Raw genomic sequence first — 19369 nt, 5'->3', positions numbered from 1 at the left:
AAAAGAGTGGTGGGGAAGATGGTCAAGCGCAAGGTGGTCCTCTTGTTTCCTACACCACAATGGTATCATCTCATCTCTTTATCTAGTGACTTCATCAATTAAGGTCATAGAATTGGCAAAATAGGGTGGAATCAAAACCACGACTATAATTTTTTTTATTTTTTTAACTGGCACTAGATGTCCACTAAACTATGCGAGAGGTAGTTTTGATCATATATGCCTTTTATTTCCAACACAATTTTTGAAGCAATTAAGTAGGAAAGGAATAAAAAATGAGTAGTGATCCTCTTACAAGATTCACATATATACTTCTCAAAGTGAACTAAATTCACAGAAGATAACAAATGTACGATAAATTCAATCTTGCTATTTTGGAGAGCTATAAAGGGAAGCCAAGAATGGTGGTGTGTGATATGGCATCAAAAGTTTGGGACTTGTATATTCAGATGGAAGAAAAAGATGGTCTAAGCTTTGTGCCTTCTTTTTCAGGTCCATGCATGCACCTTTGAGAAATAATGGTACATTACAGAGCATCATTTGAGGGAGTGGCTCAAATACTACCACTGGATAGACTTTTAAAGTGTATTTATTATATGTACATAAATAAACATTCGATTTTTGGCTATCTTATTGGCTTCTTGTTATCCTTTTGCCATTTTTGCTAGTGGAGAATCTGTTGTAGTCAAGCACTGAGCACATTATTAATGGACAAATGCCACCAAGTTGGTGCATTGAAGTCCAATAGAAATGATGAGCTTGGTGCATGTGAAGGATGTGAAGAGAGGATGACAACTTGAAGGGTTGAGGACAAGAATTGGTGGCGAGTGTGATCCTCTTACAAGATTCTGAGAGAGTGAAAGAGCTATCTGAGGCTTCAGTTGATTTTCTAAGAGCAGGTCTTAGGCTAAAGGCCTAAATGACCTCTAACGTCTAAGGACCAAATTTTCTTGGATTTTTTTTTTCAAATTTGAGATCAGTAAAATTTTGATCTTGACTCAATTATGATGGTTTTTTTTTTCTAAAGAACAGCAAAGTTTCACAAAATCAATGTGGTGCACATCGGCACTCATGGAATACGAAACGCATTGCACTTCATCAGTGCACTGCTTAGCTGCATTGTAGTGCATTTCAAATTCTTGTCATGTGAAACATACTTCATCCACCAAGGTTGCAGTGTACTTCATCAAGTTGATCTAGATCATTACTCTGATCCAAGATTAAACCATAGAATTGCACAAATCCAATGATGGTTTTGTAGTTTGAACACCTGTTATTTGAAATGTGGATTTTTCTTCAACAGCGTAGGCTGTAGAAGGGCAACAATATTCTTGTTCTATTCTAAAGAAAATTTATTGGACTTGATTGCACAACTTTGGTGAAGACTAATTAGGACTTGAGGAAAGAGATCATGCATCTCAAAATTGCAATTTTTTTTTAAACATTCAAACGAGCTAGATTCAGACTCATTGTTCAACAATTTTCTCCGACAGCTTGTGCAGATGTATAAGTTTATCATTTTACACTGCAATATATACCGCATACACTATAATTTATGATTATGCATGATAATATACATCGTAGATACGAAACTGAATAGAATTGTGTTTTTATTGGATTTTCATGTGGATTAGTAGTTGGGTTGAGATTGTTCAGCTACCAACTAAGACAGTCCAAACAATAATGAGCTAGTGCGCTAAAACGATGCCACGACCATAAAGATAACCCTTCCCATGAGGCAGAATAGTCCTAAAATTTAATGGAGGTCGCCACAAAGTTTCATCTGATCCTTTGTGTCTGCCACCTTTCGTCCAGCTAAATAATAAGAGTGCACTTTTTTTATTCTTTTTGATAGCAGTATGACGAACACTTTTTTTTATTCTTTTTTATCAAATTGCTAGCAACTAAGATCCTTCTCATTTATATATTCTACGCAAAATAACTTAGATAAAATTCTGAAATTAGATTTACTTTCATGGATGACCGTGCGAGCCGATTCATCCGGATAGTCTCTGAAATACCTACAATTTAGTTGACAAAGTTTAGGAAATCGCAACAATTAAATGTGCATCGGAGTAAGAATTGATGAGCCTAAGCTCTTACTAGTTGGGCTTCATATGTAGATAATCCATCTTGAAGATTGGAGTAACTTCCTTCTACACTTTCAACTTGTTTTCAGGAATCATCTCACTAGTGGAATGAGCAAGTATTCTGCATAGAAGAGCTGCAAACAGCAAAAGCAAATTCGACGATTAACTTCTGTGTGATCCACGATCAAGGATTTACTTGTTCATGAAATAATTCAAACAGATGATAATTTACCTTCCAAATAAACATGTAGAAAGATGTTATTGCAGCTTTACTCGTGAGATCGAGAGAATTAGCACGACTCCACAGAATTAAAGCAAGGACTGCATGACCCAAAATCTGCAAAGCCAATAGGATTTTATCCTCTTGTGGTTTGAACAAGAAGAAAAGGGGGGAAAACAGAGGAGAACCCTTTCAATTGTTGTTTGTCATAGTATTGATCCTCTTTCACACGTTTGCATTTGAAGAATTGCAAACAATGTACTACTTTCCAACTAAATAGCAAGAACTATACTGAACATGCAAGGCTGCAATGTTTTTAGTGTGAAGGTAAGTGCTATTCCAGAACATTTGCATAACGGTTTGACAACCAAATAATGTAATGAAGATTGCGTTCCAACTTATTCCTAAAAGCAGTACCTAATTCTTGTTTAATCATTATAGGAAAATTAGTAAAACCCATTGCATGTTTAAAATCTATATTGGAAGGGGAATGTGAAGATCTGATTCAAAAATTTTGATATAATTTGAAATCATTTAAGGTTACTACATTCTTGCATTATATAACATCTGAAACCTGAGCAATAATAAGAAAAGGGTGATATGGCCGTCATATAAAAAGGAGGGACATGTTCAGTATATAGCTTATTATATCTGTTTGGTTTATAAGTTAAACAACAAATAAAAGAAGATTAAATTGGTCACCTACAGTAATGATCTTGCTCCATAGACAGGAAGAGGTGGCCCCAATCATTATGGCAACACTGTATGCCACTTGAAGGAGGTAGACGCATATCCAGAATACCTGCTCATGGACAATATGATTAGGATGATGAACAATATATTATCCAATACAATAGGGATGATTTACAAAATCCTTGTGAGGATACCCGTTGTTGACCCAAACGAACAGTGTAAGATCGAATGCCAAAAATACGATCTCCTTCAAGATCAGGAATATCCTACATGAGATCAACATTACACACAAGAAATGGATCATTTCAATGGTATAACAAGGAAACCGATACAGGGCGTTAACTATGAATTTTGTAAGCAAATTTATGTTGGCCATAGGTAGAAACTAAAAGCACTGTACAGCATGTTCATTGACATTTTCATTTAGGGTGTGATTTCTACAGGATGGGGAAAGGCTAGAGAAAGAATTGGGATAGGAAAAAACCTGCAAGCAGATATGGAATACTTTTTCCTAATCTGTAATTCCTTGAAAAGGACAGGAGCAAAGGAAGTTTAAATTTATAATATTGTGTTCAAATACAAAAATATGCTTAAATATGATAATTTCATTAAAAAAAAAGAAGAAAATCACTGTAGTTCCAACTTCCAACAGTGTTGTTTTTCTCCAATCAGGGTAGAAATAATACATGATGCTTCCTTCCCTCCCTCCATTTCGTTGGGCAATGAAACTCTTGCCTTGGCATCTTTACTTTCATATTTCCTTTCTTGGTAGGAAACATAACCTAAGGAACTCTGAAATCCTGCATATATTTAAATTCCTACCCTAAGCAATACAAGTGACCCTATCAAAAGATCACCTAGAATTAGCAATCAAACTTCATCACCCACCTTTACCATTTAATCTTAGCCATTTGCTTCTAGTGGAGAGCATTTTCCAAGTTAATATAATCAAACTCCACCATATATTGTTGTTTAGCATTCATCCTAATTTAAAAAAGTGTTTGTCTAGGTGGTTTCGTTAAAGGACCATTTCTCTTAGTTGCTAGGTAGTCCTAATGGGCAGACTTTTTAAAAGTGGCTCAGACAAACCGCTTGGTGGCTTAGGGTCACAACATATTTAAGGCAAAATAATAATTTTTATGCGTTGTTGGATTATTTAATATTAGAAATCAATCTTATTTCTTCCAATTAGACCACCTGATACCCTTGCTCGCCTGAGCCTCCCTCCCCATCCGACTTATATCTCCCCTTTCTCACTCGATGTCAGCCTTCCTAAGCATGTTCTTCCTCTTCTCTTGACTTTTTATTCATTAATTTTTTCAGCATTTAAATACATTTAGAATATCTTTTTAAGATTTAGTTGCAATGTAAAATATAAAATATTTAGTTGTTGTTATATGTTTAGTGCTTACTTATCATTATCAGTTGTTTATTTGAAATTGTAAACCCTTTTTGATTAACTATATATATATTATGCATCCTTAATTTAATATGTTTCTCTTTTCTCTCTTTTTTTTTATATTTATTTTAATGTTGACGACCTAGATGCTACATTGTGTGTCAACCACTTATTGGCTAAAGCTGCCTTTTAATACCTTGCCATTCGTAGATGCTATCCTAGTTTGATTGGTATCCAAAAAGTGTTGATCTTTCTTGACTTGCAAGGACTCTCTACATATATAAAACTTTTGCTTAGCATCCCAAGCTTTGATTTTAAATCTTCAATTCCAAAATTTCAGGTCTAGAAATGCTATGAAGAGGGGGGAGTGAAATGTGATGGCCAGCAACCCTTTCCTACTTTAGAAAACACCCAATGATTTAGCCATATATTCTTAAATAAAAAATTCTAGCTCTTGCGATGGGATCACCAAATTACAAACAGTACCTAAGCAAAAGATTGTGTACAGAACCTAAATTGTGTGATGACGATCTGTACTCAAGTTTAAGCTAACAAGTCAGTTCATGTTTGAGACATGGTCCAATGGAATCCAGTTCACCCATATAGGGAACTGTCAAGAGTATTAAGGAAAAACTGGTGACCTTTCCTAGGAAGCATTTGAGAAAACAGTTTCCCTAATGTCAATAGTTTTGGTTATGCTTTCTCAGATCTTGCAAAATAATCTCATAGGTTTCAGATGAAACAAATTTGATGCACATTTGGCTAGAAATAATGAGAAATTGAAGTGTTTAAGTGCTGTTATAGAAAGTTACTTTAGAGGACATAATTTTGAGGGTGACTGATGTGTATTGGCCATGTTGCTCCTTAACAATATGAGAGGCTAAGGTTTGGGATACAAATACAGACTAATATCTGTTTAAGACCTTTTTCCTTCATGAAAATAGCCTTTAGGTGATAGTCGAGGAGAATGAAGAGAAGAAGATATAAATAAGAAAATTGTAGACAAACTAAAGCCTCAAGTTTATGTTGGTAGGGGCATATAAGCGTTCTCTTCCTAGCTCATGTCTCGTTAATCTTTAGGCAATGTGGAACTAAACAAGATTTCACATGGTAGAAAGTGGAGTTAAATAGGAAGAGTGAGACAAAAGCTCAAGTAGGAAAGTAACTGATAAAACTTATACAAACTTTAAAACTAACTGATAAAACTTATACAAAACTTAAAACTAGACTTGCTTGAACTTTGAGATCTTACAAAATTGCCTCTTAAATATGGACAAAGATAGTCCAAGGACAAGTACAGGAATGAATCATTGGCTCAATACTTTTTGGGAAATTTTCAAATTAGCCAATGGAATTCAATCCTATTATCATTCCTATGCTGATTTTTTGGGAAAAAAAATTAGAAATTGAACTATATACTTCAAAGGCTAAGTTGAGGTCGTGCATTAGGATCAAGTGATAATGGGACTAATTTCTAGTGTCATTATATGGATCCCATAATTCTATATGATATGGATCCTATAATTCTATATGATAACAATTGCCTTTTGTTTCATTTACTATCATCTATATTGTAGAATTCCAAAGGGTCAAGATTCTTTTTCCTGTTGAAAATGGCTCAAGATCATAGTTATAAGTTATATCCTGAGTGATTTTCCGGAGATAAAATTAGCCAATCTTTTCTAGTCTATGATTGATTGTTTTAAGATCCTAGAAACTGTAGTCATTTAGAAAATATATATGTTTTTTAGAATGCATTCCATGTTACAGAAACAATCAAAATTTTGATCACCAACAATCTCAGAAGTCAAAACCATTGAGAAGATAAAACAATAGTATTAGTTAATTCTACCTGCATGATGATTATGAAATATATTATATAAATTTTATGAGAAAAGGAAATGGGTAACTGAAACAAAAACATTATCACAACAAAAAAGCCAATTCTTTAACGAACATCAATGTTAATGTTTTATTTTAGTTGATAACAAACTAGTTCATTTTTTCTTTCACCAAGAATTCTCTTTTTACTTAAATAATTCAAGAATATACAAAGTTGTTTCCATGATTATCGCAAATTTAGATAATTTGTACACAATCTTCTACTCTCGGCATTTTAAAAGTTATTAATGCATTGAGTGAACATATATGTTCAATCATAATGGTTTTAATAAAAAAAAGTATGAATGAGCTGATATTCAACTTTGGAAGCCAAGGGGAAAAAATACCTTGAACAACGCAATAACAACAGAGAAGAAAGTCATAAATGCAGTTGCAAATATTAATGGCCTGGACAGAATAGCTGATCTTCTGAAAACAAATGTCTGAAACATTTATAAATATAGTTAAACATTGGAAGGATAAGTTATGACAATGAAAGCAAATTCTCTAAGTTAAAAGAAACATGTCAAACAAGTGAAGATTATACCGATGCCAAAGTTTATGAAAAAATGCTAAAAGAAAATACTCAATGGTGTTTTACCTGCATGTGCAAGAAAAATGCTACTTGGACAATCACAGCACGAACAGCTAGAATGCATAGTGCTGCAACCACAGCAAATCTCTTCCATCTTAGAAGTGGCAACTGTAATAGATAGAGTGTCATTGTAGTTTGATCCCATATAGACAATTGCGAGCTACTAAATATGATTTAAAAAATTATATGGCTGAGCTACTATTACCTTGAGCATAAGAATTTTGGGCAAATAGTTGAGCCGCACAGGTTAAAGAGTTAGTTTGCACATTTATACAAGTCTTCGACAATTGATATTGGAACGAGCTAACCCTAGGTAAGATGAGGTGTTGAGAGGACCCTTGTTTATTCCAATGTGGTGAGTTATGGGCCAATGAAGGGTTTTTGTAAACTTAGATATATGAGTTACTATAACTTAGGTTTAAACAATCAGCAATTGGACCTATGTTCTCCTATCAGGGTGGTAGTGTCCATGGTTGAAAATTTCGTTCCGTGCCGGGCGGAATGGGCGAAACCTACCGTGTTCCGCACGCGCATCGAAACTGGCACCAGTCTAATGACAATTTCGTCATGATGTCATCACATGCACGCAATAGAGGAATTGCGCGCTCTCATCGTCGTATGACAATCACGCGCGCTCGTCGTCCCGCCTTGTCGTCGCACAACAATCGCGCACGCTCATCGTCGCACGACAATCACACGCGCTCGTCGTCACGCGACAGAAGGCATGTCGCAATTCCATCACGACCAGCGCCACTAGAGGAGTTGCGGGACGCCTCCAGCGACGTCGAGGAGTCGCGAGACGCCTCCAGCGGCGCTAGAAGAGTCCTGTGACTCCTCTGGTGGCGCCGAAGGCATCCCCCGCGACTCTCCGACTCCGCCGGAGGAGCGTCCAGCGAAGATCATGAATTTAGGGGTTTTACTATTAAAATTTAAATATTTTGATTTAACTAATTCAAACATTTCCTAGCTTAAGTGTGATATTTCAAAGAGACTTTTATAAAGCTTAATTAAATTATCCCAATAAAATATAAATATATTTTTAAAAAATAAAAATAATAAATTTTATTAATTAATGTTCTGAAAATTAATTTTACTAATTTTATGTAAAAATTCTAAATTTTTTTAAAAAATTCTAATAAATCAGATTAATTTTCTGATATTTTTTAATTATTTTATATTTTTTCTGTTTTACTATTTAATTAATATTCTAATTTTTTTATCATTCTAAATATATATTATTTAAAATAATAATTAATTTAAATAAATAAATAGTTAATTTATATAATTATTATACATAACTTAGCATTTTTTAATTAATTTATATACTTATTATAGAAAAATATAGAATCAATTTAAAATTTAGAGCCATAAATATTAAATTATTTAGTTTTTTTACTTTTAGAATTCTTATTTTCTGAACATATGAAACATATATTTTTATCTTAGAATGTCTTTACTAATCTGTTTAGGAAATATTATATGTCTTTTATTTAAGAAATTTTGATAAAGATATGATATGATTAAAACACTTATAATCCTGTACACCTCTCTGATCATTGTAAATTGAGATAGTTGAATTATTATTATTAGAAGATTATTTCAAATTTAAATAAAAAAATAATCAAAACTGTATCGTTCTATAGTCTAGACCGAAATCTCGGCACGGGTCAAGATTTTAAACCTTGGTAGTGTCCAAAGAATCAAAATAAAATATCAACCATGCTGAATGCTAACATTGACATCTTCAAGAAGTCATGCCAGATTCAATAGCAAAAAAAGTCTAATTAAAATTTTTTAACTACTATTGAAATTTTCCATCTATCATATGTGTACATGTTCATCTCTTTGCGAACATAAGAATGCAATGAACATGTAACAATTAGCAACAGTACATTAAGGTGCAACATCGTAAACAAAAATGAACAACAATTTGTCAAAGAACAAAACCTGCTATAGAAACAACACTAAGATTTACTATTGAATTAAAACATGGTTTAAACTCTTATTTTGTTTTGGACAATATGGCCAAAAGGTACCATTCTAGAAATTTATCAAAACTTAAAATTGGCTAGCACTACTATTTTTTTTTTTTGTGTGTGAATCATGTTGCTCATGCTCATGAGTATATATTGTGCCAACCCTCACCACATGATAGCACACATTAAACAAGATAAAAAAGGGCGGCTCCATGCATAAAGCTACACCAATGCAGGGTCCTTGGAAGGATCTATTGTATGCAGTCTTATCGTGTATTTTTTTTTTTACGAGAGGCTATTTCCGCAACTCCATTAATATTATTTGTTTTTTTTTGTAACCATTTTTTCTAAAATTTTAATTCAATTTATTACCTAATTCCTATAATATTAAAATTTATTTAAATTCATCTTGACATGTATTGAAGTAAAAAAATGAAAGAAACTCATTTTAATTAACTATTTAATTGATATAGTTTTGATTTTAAAAGTACAAAAAAAAATTGGAAGAGGATTAAATGACATTGCCATTTGTATGCAATTGATAAAAAGGAAAGGAAAAAAAAGCCAATTTGATTCATTCTAACAAATTTAGATTGAACCAAATTGACATAAAGCTACAAACTAGCCTATAACCTATGAGTTAGTTTGAAACATTTATTTTGTTAGTGACAATACTTTATAGATATTATATATATGTGTGTGTGTGTGTGGAAATTTGAATTAGATGTATTGACTAATATACTTTACTGTATACATTGTTATTATATGTAGCAATAAAAATATTTTATTAAGAATTATTATACCAATTGCCTATGGCCATATATACTTCATATGTGCTATGCCATAGATTGATAGCATACTTGTGCATATGCTTTGTTAAATGTGGTAGACTTCATACTTAACTACTAAAGCATTCTCTTGGAACCTACATATAGTGGCTCCTCATATTCATATCTCATCGAAAACAATACACAATCACAAATCTGTTAAATGATATGGATGAAATTTATAAAGCATCAACAATATCAATTCATAAGAAGAAGCAAGTACATAAAAGAAAACCAGCTTACGTTGATTGAATATGCAGTTCCAAGGATAAAGCTGACAAAAAGGGCCCAAAATAATGGCCAGGACCCGACAAACCATGCAACACCAAAGCTCTGAAACAAGATACTAAGCATTAGCAAAATTATTTGTTGCCTTAGTGATCCTGCATGCATTATACAATGCGTTAGTCAGTATAAATCTCCTCAAAATAAAAACAATAATAGTAGTCATCATCAAGTCGTATTTGTCCTTAGTATTTGATGTCGACTACATGGCTCTTATCTCTTGATTGAGCATGGGATAAATATACATATAATAAAACTCAAACAACATCCAACAATGAATCTGTTGACCCTTGTGAAGTTAGTGAGAAACAGTAACCTAATGAAGAAGAATTAAACTTAAGCCTACTGCCTATGATCATTTCTTTGTCTCTCAATAGTAAAAAAGTTTAACAATAAGGTAGTTTGCCTAATTACTAGTTAGATGGACAACCAGTTTAGGAACTTCACCAAACTATGACATCTAAAAGATGATGCTAACAAATATGCACCTACTCCAACACATTAATTTTGACAAAGCATGATCATTTAGCTAACCTTTCGTTCTTTTTGATACTCAGATTAAGTGGAACTTCCATCAATTAGTAGAAATTGGATCCTAATTTGGATTACCATTGAATAATATCCGTTTCTGTAACATCTTTTGGTTTGAATACCATTTTTCCATACACAAAGCAAGAGCTAACAGTTAAAAGAGACAAAGAAAATCAAGTTCAACTCCATCCACTAAAAGGTTTAACTCTGTCCTCCAATATAGAAAGACTCAACAACACTTTAAATCAGCAAGATGAAACGCAAGGATTCTAGAAAGATTATTGCAATTTAACTGGCATTTAAAATCACTTTCTAGGATTCTTGCCATATCTGTTTAAATACAGAAATGGATAGAAAGTACTTAGGCATATGAAGAACGTCAAATTACCAAGGCAGCAAAACTCAAAATAATTGTGATTCCAGTTCTTGGTGAATACTCCCCAGAAGCTAAAGGCAGACTTGGCTTATTAACCTGAATAAAAACATAATACAGAAATTTGTCATTCCAGCTGTGTGACCTCTTAATTAAAGGGAGCATCATGTTCTAACCCTCCATATATAAGCTATAAAAGAAGTTCAGGAGAATTAATGTAACCTTGTCTATTTCTATGTCAAATACTTGATTTAGTCCAACAATGTAGATATTCATGAAAAGTGCAGCAACAACAGCCTGCAAGAATTGTAATTGGAAGACAAAGTCTATCACAGTGAATTCTAGCTAAACGTTTGCTTTAGCCTTTACCTCCAACAATCCAGTTAAAAACAAAGGAGAAAGATCAGATAAGCTCTCAACAGATAATAAGGAGACTGAAACTATGCTCATTGCCTGTGAAAGCAAAAAATCATTTGTCAAGTATGCACATTAAAAGCCAAACAGACTACTAACTGAAAGAATTAAAAGCGATATATTTGTAAAACTCCTAAAGAGTTTGTCTAGTAGATCACCTCAAGGATTGTCACTTAACTGTTCCTATAACTGTGTGAGGACGTGAAAATCTGTAGAAAGCATCTATTGCACTCAGTGCTAATTTCAACCTATTATGAGCTTCAGGCTGGGATCCTAATGGATGCCCTGATGTAGCATTAGCATGAATTAAATCATTAGTTCTCTTGGATGCAAAGTTTCTTCTATTGTGGTTGAGCTGATGGTTGGAGGAATCCCATGTAAATCCTTGAACACTACGTCTTACTGGACTTTGGTATGTTTTGAGAACAAAAAAACCTGATAGGAAAATTAACGCCTATGTCAGATTGACTAAAAAAAATAAGAACTGACAAAAAAGAAATTCCCTTAAGGATCCACAGGAGCTAAGAAAAACACCAGCACAATCATCATTGTAAAATAGTGCGACGTGGATTGTGCTGCAAATTAGTTTCCATAAATTTTTCAAATCCAGAATCCTGAATTCATTTAAAAATTATAAAAAGTCCTACATTAGTTGGAACAATTTTTACATCCTGCAATATATGAAATAACATTATCATATCATAATATGTTTAATGGAGAGTGTTGATTATTGTTTATAACAAAAAATTGTTCATAATTCACATTATTGAAAGTTTGAAACCATAAAAATAGTGTTTATTTTATTTCACTTATGTTCTTGGTATAGACTTTGGGTCTTGGTGGCATCAGCACAACCAAAGAAAGGAAGAGGAAAACAATGAAATATCACATTACGATAGGAGAAAAATGATTTCAAAGTGGCAATATTTCTTCTTCTTGGATCTGTTGACTTCACCCACAATGTTAAACTCCAAGTCTCAATGCATTAAGGCTTGTTCTTCCTCTCAGCCATCATTAAATATTGATTCAACTCAACATCCACTTTCAGTCTCCACAAGATGAGATTTCTTTTAGATTAGATCTAACTCTCCCAGACCTCTCCATTTCTATAATGCAACAACATTCCCATATAGTAAGTTAGATTGAATTAAGAATCGTGTCTAGTTTTGATGGGCTGGGTTTAGATTCTAATGAAGCATATTTGATTTTTGATATGTCATCATGATACCATCAAAATTTGATTATATATGATATGTATTTTTTTTCATCTGAATGTGTTATACAGTTTTTAACAACTATCTATGATCTCTAATTTGTTTTGAATCTTTTAAAATGTTGGCAACTGTAATTCCACAATTAGGGTTGTAAAAAGATTGAGAAAAGTTAATTTAGGCTCAATGTTAATCAAAGTTTTATATTCGAGCTACTTTATAAAAGTTAAATCAACAATTGAACATTCATGGTTTAAAATCTTCAGTTCGAATTGGAACGATAAGGTTTCAATACCGTATTGTGCCATGTCGAAATGGTTTCGTCATTTTTTAAAATATAAAATATATTAACTAAAAATAACAACTTTAATCTAAATGTTTTAAAAATAAAAACCAAAATATCTATTATATATATATATATATATAAGATAGTTTTATTATGCTTTAATTAAGTCTATTTAAATTATCTGGAATTGATTAAAATTATTATCCTAAAATTATTTAATTAATCTAAGTTAGACTTGTTTCCTATTCAACTGTTGTAGTTCCACACGGGGTGGCATGATGCTTCCGCAGAGCTCACAAGATGCCTCCGCGGCCACCGTGGAGCTCGCATGACGCCTCCATGACCGCGCAGGGCCTCAGGGCGTGTTAGCACGAGAGGCGTGCCGGTTTCAGTTGACGAGCGGAACGAAATGTTTCGCTTATACCGGACGAAACAACATGAGATTTTAAATAGTGGTTCAAGTTATTATCAAACACAACTAGAGGCTAGATTATGCTTATAAGTTAGCTAAAAATAATTCAATCAACAAAATAGTATTGTATTCTTAGCTATTCAGTAAACATGCTATAAATAATTAAAACCTTGAAGTTAGATTATATTGTATATGACTTTGAATAGCACTGATGCACCATTGCTCATGCCAAACTGAGTTATTTATATTTTGATGATAATTCATAGAAATTTGAGAGTACATTTTATTGTAGATAAAATATATAATTAATTGAATATTTAATAGTGCATGTGCACTAGATACATGTAAGTTACATCTAGAACTTCGAGTGGACATTCTATGTTGTGCCAAATACATAGATAAGTTTACAAACAAGAAGATAATTTAATTACTTCAAGATCATTGTTTGTGAATGGACAAATAACAAGCTTGTACAGAAGTCCACAAGCGCATATTCATTCATCAATAGTGTTTTAAAAAGTGTAAAACCATGAGTCAATTACAATGATAAATTAAAATCAAATGCACTACAATACATTTTGAATTATACAAAATATATGATATAAAAATATTTAGAAAATATACACAAGTAGCAAAGACATACATTATATATGTATTTTATGTGCATCTAATTTAAGCCTAATTAGATACTACTCAAAAGATTTGGACATTATTAGAGATAGTCTTACATAGACTTCGATGGCAGATGTAACCAACCCAAAATAGTTGGGACTCATGGTTTGTTATTGCCCTATTTTTTGGGGCATATGCATTAAGTATCTGATACCTATGGGTCTACCATATGTATACATTTTTTATACATTTGCAGAGTAAATAAGCTCAAATTAGTTTGTTCATAACTTGAAGATGGACCCCAAGCGATCCTTGAACCACATAGTGAGTTTGCCAAGAAATGCTTGGTTTATATAAAGACCCTCTCTGTAGCTTAGCTAGGTTATTTATCACCTTTAGAGATACAATTAAAATAAGAAGCATAGTTTAACTTTTGTTATTGATTAGCTCTTTCACTTGGCTTTGTAAATAGGAGCGATAGCGATCCTTTATTGATTTGAATTGCAGAGATAGGTAAAATCATTTACATGAGTTGAAATTGTGTACAATACTTAAAACAAAGGTTGTGTATTGCCTAAAAAAGTATTAGTACTTCAATCTTGCTAACAATGAAGCAAAAAATAATTTCGCTCACCCAAAGCGCCACTTATCATCAGCCCCAAAGTGAGATGAAGGGAGGTAAATCACATAGCGAGCGATCTCCTAAGTGGGAGGGCATTTAATCCAAAGGGGAATGAAACCCTCGGGAATCGACTCTTGCCCAATCAAGCAACTCTATCACTCGTTACACCATGGGGGTTTTCAATCTTGCTAACAAGTTAACACTGAAAAGTAATGGTAGAATGGTGGCAGTGCATAGGCCATCAAACTATGTCAAAATGATTTCATTGGCAATATAGTCACTTCCTTAATTAGTAAAAAAAAGATCATGCTTTTTATGACCAATAGATTGAAGCTTTACAATTTGCTTGAAAGTAAGATTGGTGCACCTCCAATAAAAAGATTATTTAGTCTATTATGAAATTCTTTGATGCTACCAAAATGAATCCCATTTTCATCACCAAAATACCTTTTATTCGTTCAACACTTGAAAGTGGCATTCAGCAAAGCAGAGAGATAAAGATAGATGTCTTTTCCCCCTCAGAATCATATTTGTGGTAGTAATGTACTATTTGTGGTAGTAATGTACGAGGATCACCACCTATTCAACGATATCCCTACCTAAAGCCCTGAGTACTAGACCTATAAATCTTTGGTTGAGACATGCAAGTGACTCCACAGGTTCCTTCTCAAATGAAAAAGTCACGAGCGAAGTCAAAGTGCAACAATTCAACTAAGAATATGCATGCCCCAAAACCCTACCTCCTTGAATTGTAGTAGAGCAACACCTCAATTTTCATCTTAGAGTACTATTCACCTGTATACCGTGTTATATCTTTAAAAAAAAATTATTAAACATTATGAATTGATCAACTTTTGTTTATAATCACACTTGATTCAAATTCAAATTAAATTGGATAAGTTGGAATATGAATCAAATTAATCGATTTGACTTGGCTTGGATAAGTTAGGGCTGAACCAAATTAAATAATTTAGGTTTGATTTGGTTCACATGGTTTAGGGTTTCCGAGGCTAAATTAGATGATTTGGGTTGGTTCAATTATTTTCTTTGTTCACATGGTTTAGGGTTTTCAAGATGTTTATATATTTAAGGAATTTAGGGTTAGAGTTTATTCCAAAGTGTTTTCTTTGTGTCGGCTCCCCTCCCTCCCTTTCTTGCAATTTCGACTATTAGTCGTCGATTCTTTTTTTTAGTGGAAGCAATTGCCTTCTTGGAAGTCGCCACCATCCCAGTAGAATAAGCGCTTCGTCTCTATCTATCCTAATCAATCCTTTTGTTTCTAAGGGATAATATAACATAGGAGTTTCAAGAATTGAAAAAATTATTTAGTTTACCTTTTATAGAGGCGCGGTTATAAGGTAAGCCCTTTATCATGGTCTTTGTTTTTGATATTGTGGAGTTGAATCCATGCTTATATTGATTAATAACTTGTGGATCTAGTTGTTCAGAGATCATGAAAATACTTTGGGTGATTGATGAGGATGTGAATTCCTTCAATTAAGGTGGGTCTTCCTACTTGTGCCATTTTAATTACCTTGTGCATGATTAATTTTGTTAAAGTGGATTTAATGATAAAGTGTTTAAAAAAGAATTCCTTATATGATCTTATTTCTCCTCTTCTTGGTTGATATATATCTTCACATTGCTTGTCCTTATCTAATCTTATTGTTATTCATCCCTCCATGTTGCTTCTTAAAATTTATTTATGACAAATAATTAATTGAAATTTAGATATAAAGAGCACGGAATCAATACTAATCTATAAAAGATTATAAACTACCCTAAGAAACTATTTATAAAAGATTATAAACTACCCTAAGAAACTATGAAAAAATTAGAGATGTAATTATATTTCCAAATAAATAAAGTAATTGATATATTGTTCACACTTAGCTTTGGCTTTGCGCTCTGAATGAGATACGTGTTATTTGTACTAAATTGACAAAACTATAAATGAGTTGTAGAGTGTCAACTATGGTTTGAAATGGCGAGTTGTGCCGTCCGAAATAGGCGGTAGAGGATGCAATTCGTTTTGAATGGATTGAAGGTTCTTCATCTATTAATGATTTTAAGTGCAGATAGTGTGACCTTGACTATTAGACTTTTATGAGATGTACCATTTTACATTATATAATTCTTTCTTATATCTATTTTGTATTTTTGTATTCATTTTTGGAGTTTTTGATCTCCAAATTAATTACTGAGATATGTATTCATAGGTATGCATATAGTCAGTTTAATTAGTTTTTATATATATTTTACTCCAACACTATTGCAGTTCACAGCAAGACTAGCTCATAAGGAGCGTCACATACCATACCATAACATACCAATACCAATACCAATACCATACCATGTCTTCACCAAAATGAAACATGGAAAAAGAGAAAGAGAAAGTTTTTCCCAAAGCAGCCTTGAGTTCACGAGAAATCAAGCAGGAAAGTAATCAAGAAACTTCCAGTTACCCCGTTCCTGCAGTGACTCCAATGAATCAAAGGCCTCCTGCGGGCGTACCTGGTCGGTGAGCAGGAAGAGAGAGGCGAGCAAGAGGAGGGGAAGAGAAGAACGGAAGAAGAGGCAAATCCATGGCGATTCACTTCCCAAGATACGTTTGTCCTGTGACCGATAAATGGCGCATCGAGTGTCCATGCCCAACTTAAGGAAAATGCAAAGTTTTCTTTTGTGGAAAAACAAAGTCATGCCTTGTCTTTTTTGTTTACTATCCTGCGAAATATTTTATTTATTTCTTACTATTCACTCGTGCTCGAATATAAAAAAAAAAAAAAAATAATCCGATACATAAAACTGTGGAGTCATGGGTATATAACTTTATCTTATTTTTTATAAGAGATTATTTTTAAGCTTCATACCGATGTTTTAGTCACATGACAACCAAATCCCCTTACAAGATTTCAACTCGTGCTCGAATATGTACAGTCAAAATATAAGCGGAGGAGACGTGCAGGCGAAGGATGTGAAATGTGTCCACGAAAAAATAAACAAAATTGTCAACAATTTACCAAATCTGATTGGCATCGTTATCTAGATGACTTTGAGGAATTTGTTCTTATACAATGATAATTCATTTTAAGAAGTATTTAAAATTTCAATGACATAATATTTTTTTTAAAAAAAAAAAGTTTGTGCTCACGTGTTCATTTGAAATTTTATGTATAAATTTATTTTCATATAAAATATGCATTTTAAACTTATAAATATCCATCTATCCTAATGCTATCTAAATAATTCATTTTGACATAAAAGAAAATGATTTATATACGGAAAAGTTCTAGAAATAAATTGTTTATATCAATAGGGTTTTATAACAGTAAGCACATTAAATTTTTAATGAATGTTTAATTCATCAAGAGGTTGAAGTTTGAATTTATAATTTATATTATTATTAGAAAATTTTAGTTTTATTATTTTTCTGAAATAAAAATTGATTATATATTTAATATGATGTAAAAATACCTTGTTTGTCAAAAAGACTAAAAAGTTAATTACTTTTAGAGTCAATTTGTATAAATCTAAAAATAATAAGAATAGCTATATAATAATTTTGATAGAATTGACCTATAATTATTTTTATTTAAATTTTAATATATAAAGGATTACACAATTAAAATGTAAAATTACTACATTATCATTTTATATTTAAATTTAAATTTAAATATATAAATACACTTCTTACTTTACTTTTAAATTGACCATAAAATTTAAAAATTGTCATATACCACTTTCAACTTATATAATAACCTCGATTAAAATTTACAAAATTTATGTAGTAATTTTAATATGGCATAGTAATTAATTGTGTCCAAGCTAAAAAAAAAAAAGTCCCTAAATTTTATATCGATTAATATTATTGCAGGAAAATTTAGATGGGAAGTGCTTATGCTGGGAGTAGAAAATGAATACGTATCTATGCTTTTCTCATGTGTTTTATAAACAATTAGGGTGCCTTTGATTGAGAGTTATTTTTGATAATTTTAGTTATTCATTTAAGGTTATCAACAAAAACTCTGTTTAGGACTGTATGCCTCTTTTTCAGCAAAAGAGGCATGCAGTCCTAGAGTCAATCATATGATAATTATTGTATGGACTCATTGTATCATATTCCTATATATATATAAAAACTTTTATTTTGGTTATTATACTTACTTGTATTGGTACCAAATAACTAAGTATAATAGCGTCCTTGAGTAGAAGGTTCTTACCTATATCAATCGATTGGTTGAATCGATAGTGAGATGATATAGGGAACGCTACTCTTAATCATTCCTAGTCAAGTATTAACATTCAAGGACAATGTTAATGCGATGAGACTAGCATGTAGGTCAACTCGATGACTTGATCTCACAAGTCATGGATATAGAGATATCAAGTTGACACATGGGTATGCATTGGAGAATGTATATTGAATGACCCGCCATGAGAAAGTATAATTGATCGTTATATGAGTGTCATATACTTTCTCATGTGGCTATTAGTATGACTACTAGTCCTTGGACCTGAAGTCACTATGGTTCCCTACATAAGGAGTTGCATACTTTGGCTTCGTCAAATGTCACCCGTAACTGGGTGGACTATAAAGGCGATTACTGGGTATGTAACAAATTATGCGGAGAGATATGAGTGATGTAGATGGGATCTATCCCTTCTATATGACGGGAGTGACATCATTATTCTTGATAGAGTGATACCACTGAGTGCATGGTCATGCCCAAATGAGTCAATATGAGATATTGAGCTCATTTGATTAGAGTGAGTCTACTTGGAGCTCAAGATTTAGATTGATTAGAGGATGACACGGTCTATGTTAGAGTGTATACTAAAAGCCTAGCTTTTGGTATAAACATTTATCTAGAAATAAGAATCACATTGGTCAAATATCTACATTTATGATAAATGTAGTTGTTCAATTAATTTATATTGTAGATAA

At 32.5% G+C, this 19369-nt stretch overlaps 1 protein-coding gene across 2 annotated transcripts; it reads right to left on the bottom strand.

The window, feature by feature from the left end:
* Positions 1–1582: 1582 nt before the first annotated feature.
* LOC122027180 (probable homogentisate phytyltransferase 1, chloroplastic) lies at positions 1583–17102 on the bottom strand. Of its 2 annotated transcripts, none has more exons than XM_042586080.1 (13): positions 16890–17102; positions 11460–11716; positions 11237–11320; positions 11090–11164; positions 10883–10966; positions 9922–10011; positions 6882–6983; positions 6628–6723; positions 3195–3266; positions 3014–3109; positions 2320–2424; positions 2101–2221; positions 1583–2018 (listed from the first exon to the last, which is right to left on the bottom strand). In XM_042586080.1, exons 1-12 carry the CDS (start codon positions 17071–17073, stop codon positions 2180–2182), a joined length of 1287 nt encoding a protein of 428 aa, XP_042442014.1. In that variant the 5' UTR covers positions 17074–17102; the 3' UTR covers positions 1583–2018; positions 2101–2179. The 2 variants fall into 2 exon arrangements, with proteins under 2 accessions (XP_042442014.1, XP_042442015.1); XM_042586081.1 differs by having other exon boundaries at positions 16939–17096.
* Between the last annotated feature and the right edge of the window lie 2267 nt (positions 17103–19369).

This window comes from Zingiber officinale, chromosome 10A (genome assembly GCF_018446385.1).
Source record: "Zingiber officinale cultivar Zhangliang chromosome 10A, Zo_v1.1, whole genome shotgun sequence".
Classification (NCBI taxonomy): Eukaryota; Viridiplantae; Streptophyta; class Magnoliopsida; order Zingiberales; family Zingiberaceae; genus Zingiber; species Zingiber officinale.
Note: the sequence above shows the minus strand (reverse complement) of the source record. Positions and strands in the feature narration are given on the sequence as shown.

Coding starts and splice junctions, on each gene's coding strand:
- LOC122027180 (XM_042586080.1), bottom strand. CDS start 17,073: ATGGACACTCGATGCGCCATTTATCGGTCACAGGACAAACGTATCTTG. Junction 6,984..9,921: donor GAACTGCATATTCAATCAAC/GTAAGCTGGTTT, acceptor TATCTATTACAG/TTGCCACTTCTAAGATGGAA. Junction 2,425..3,013: donor TATGGAGCAAGATCATTACT/GTAGGTGACCAA, acceptor TTGGCTTTGCAG/ATTTTGGGTCATGCAGTCCT.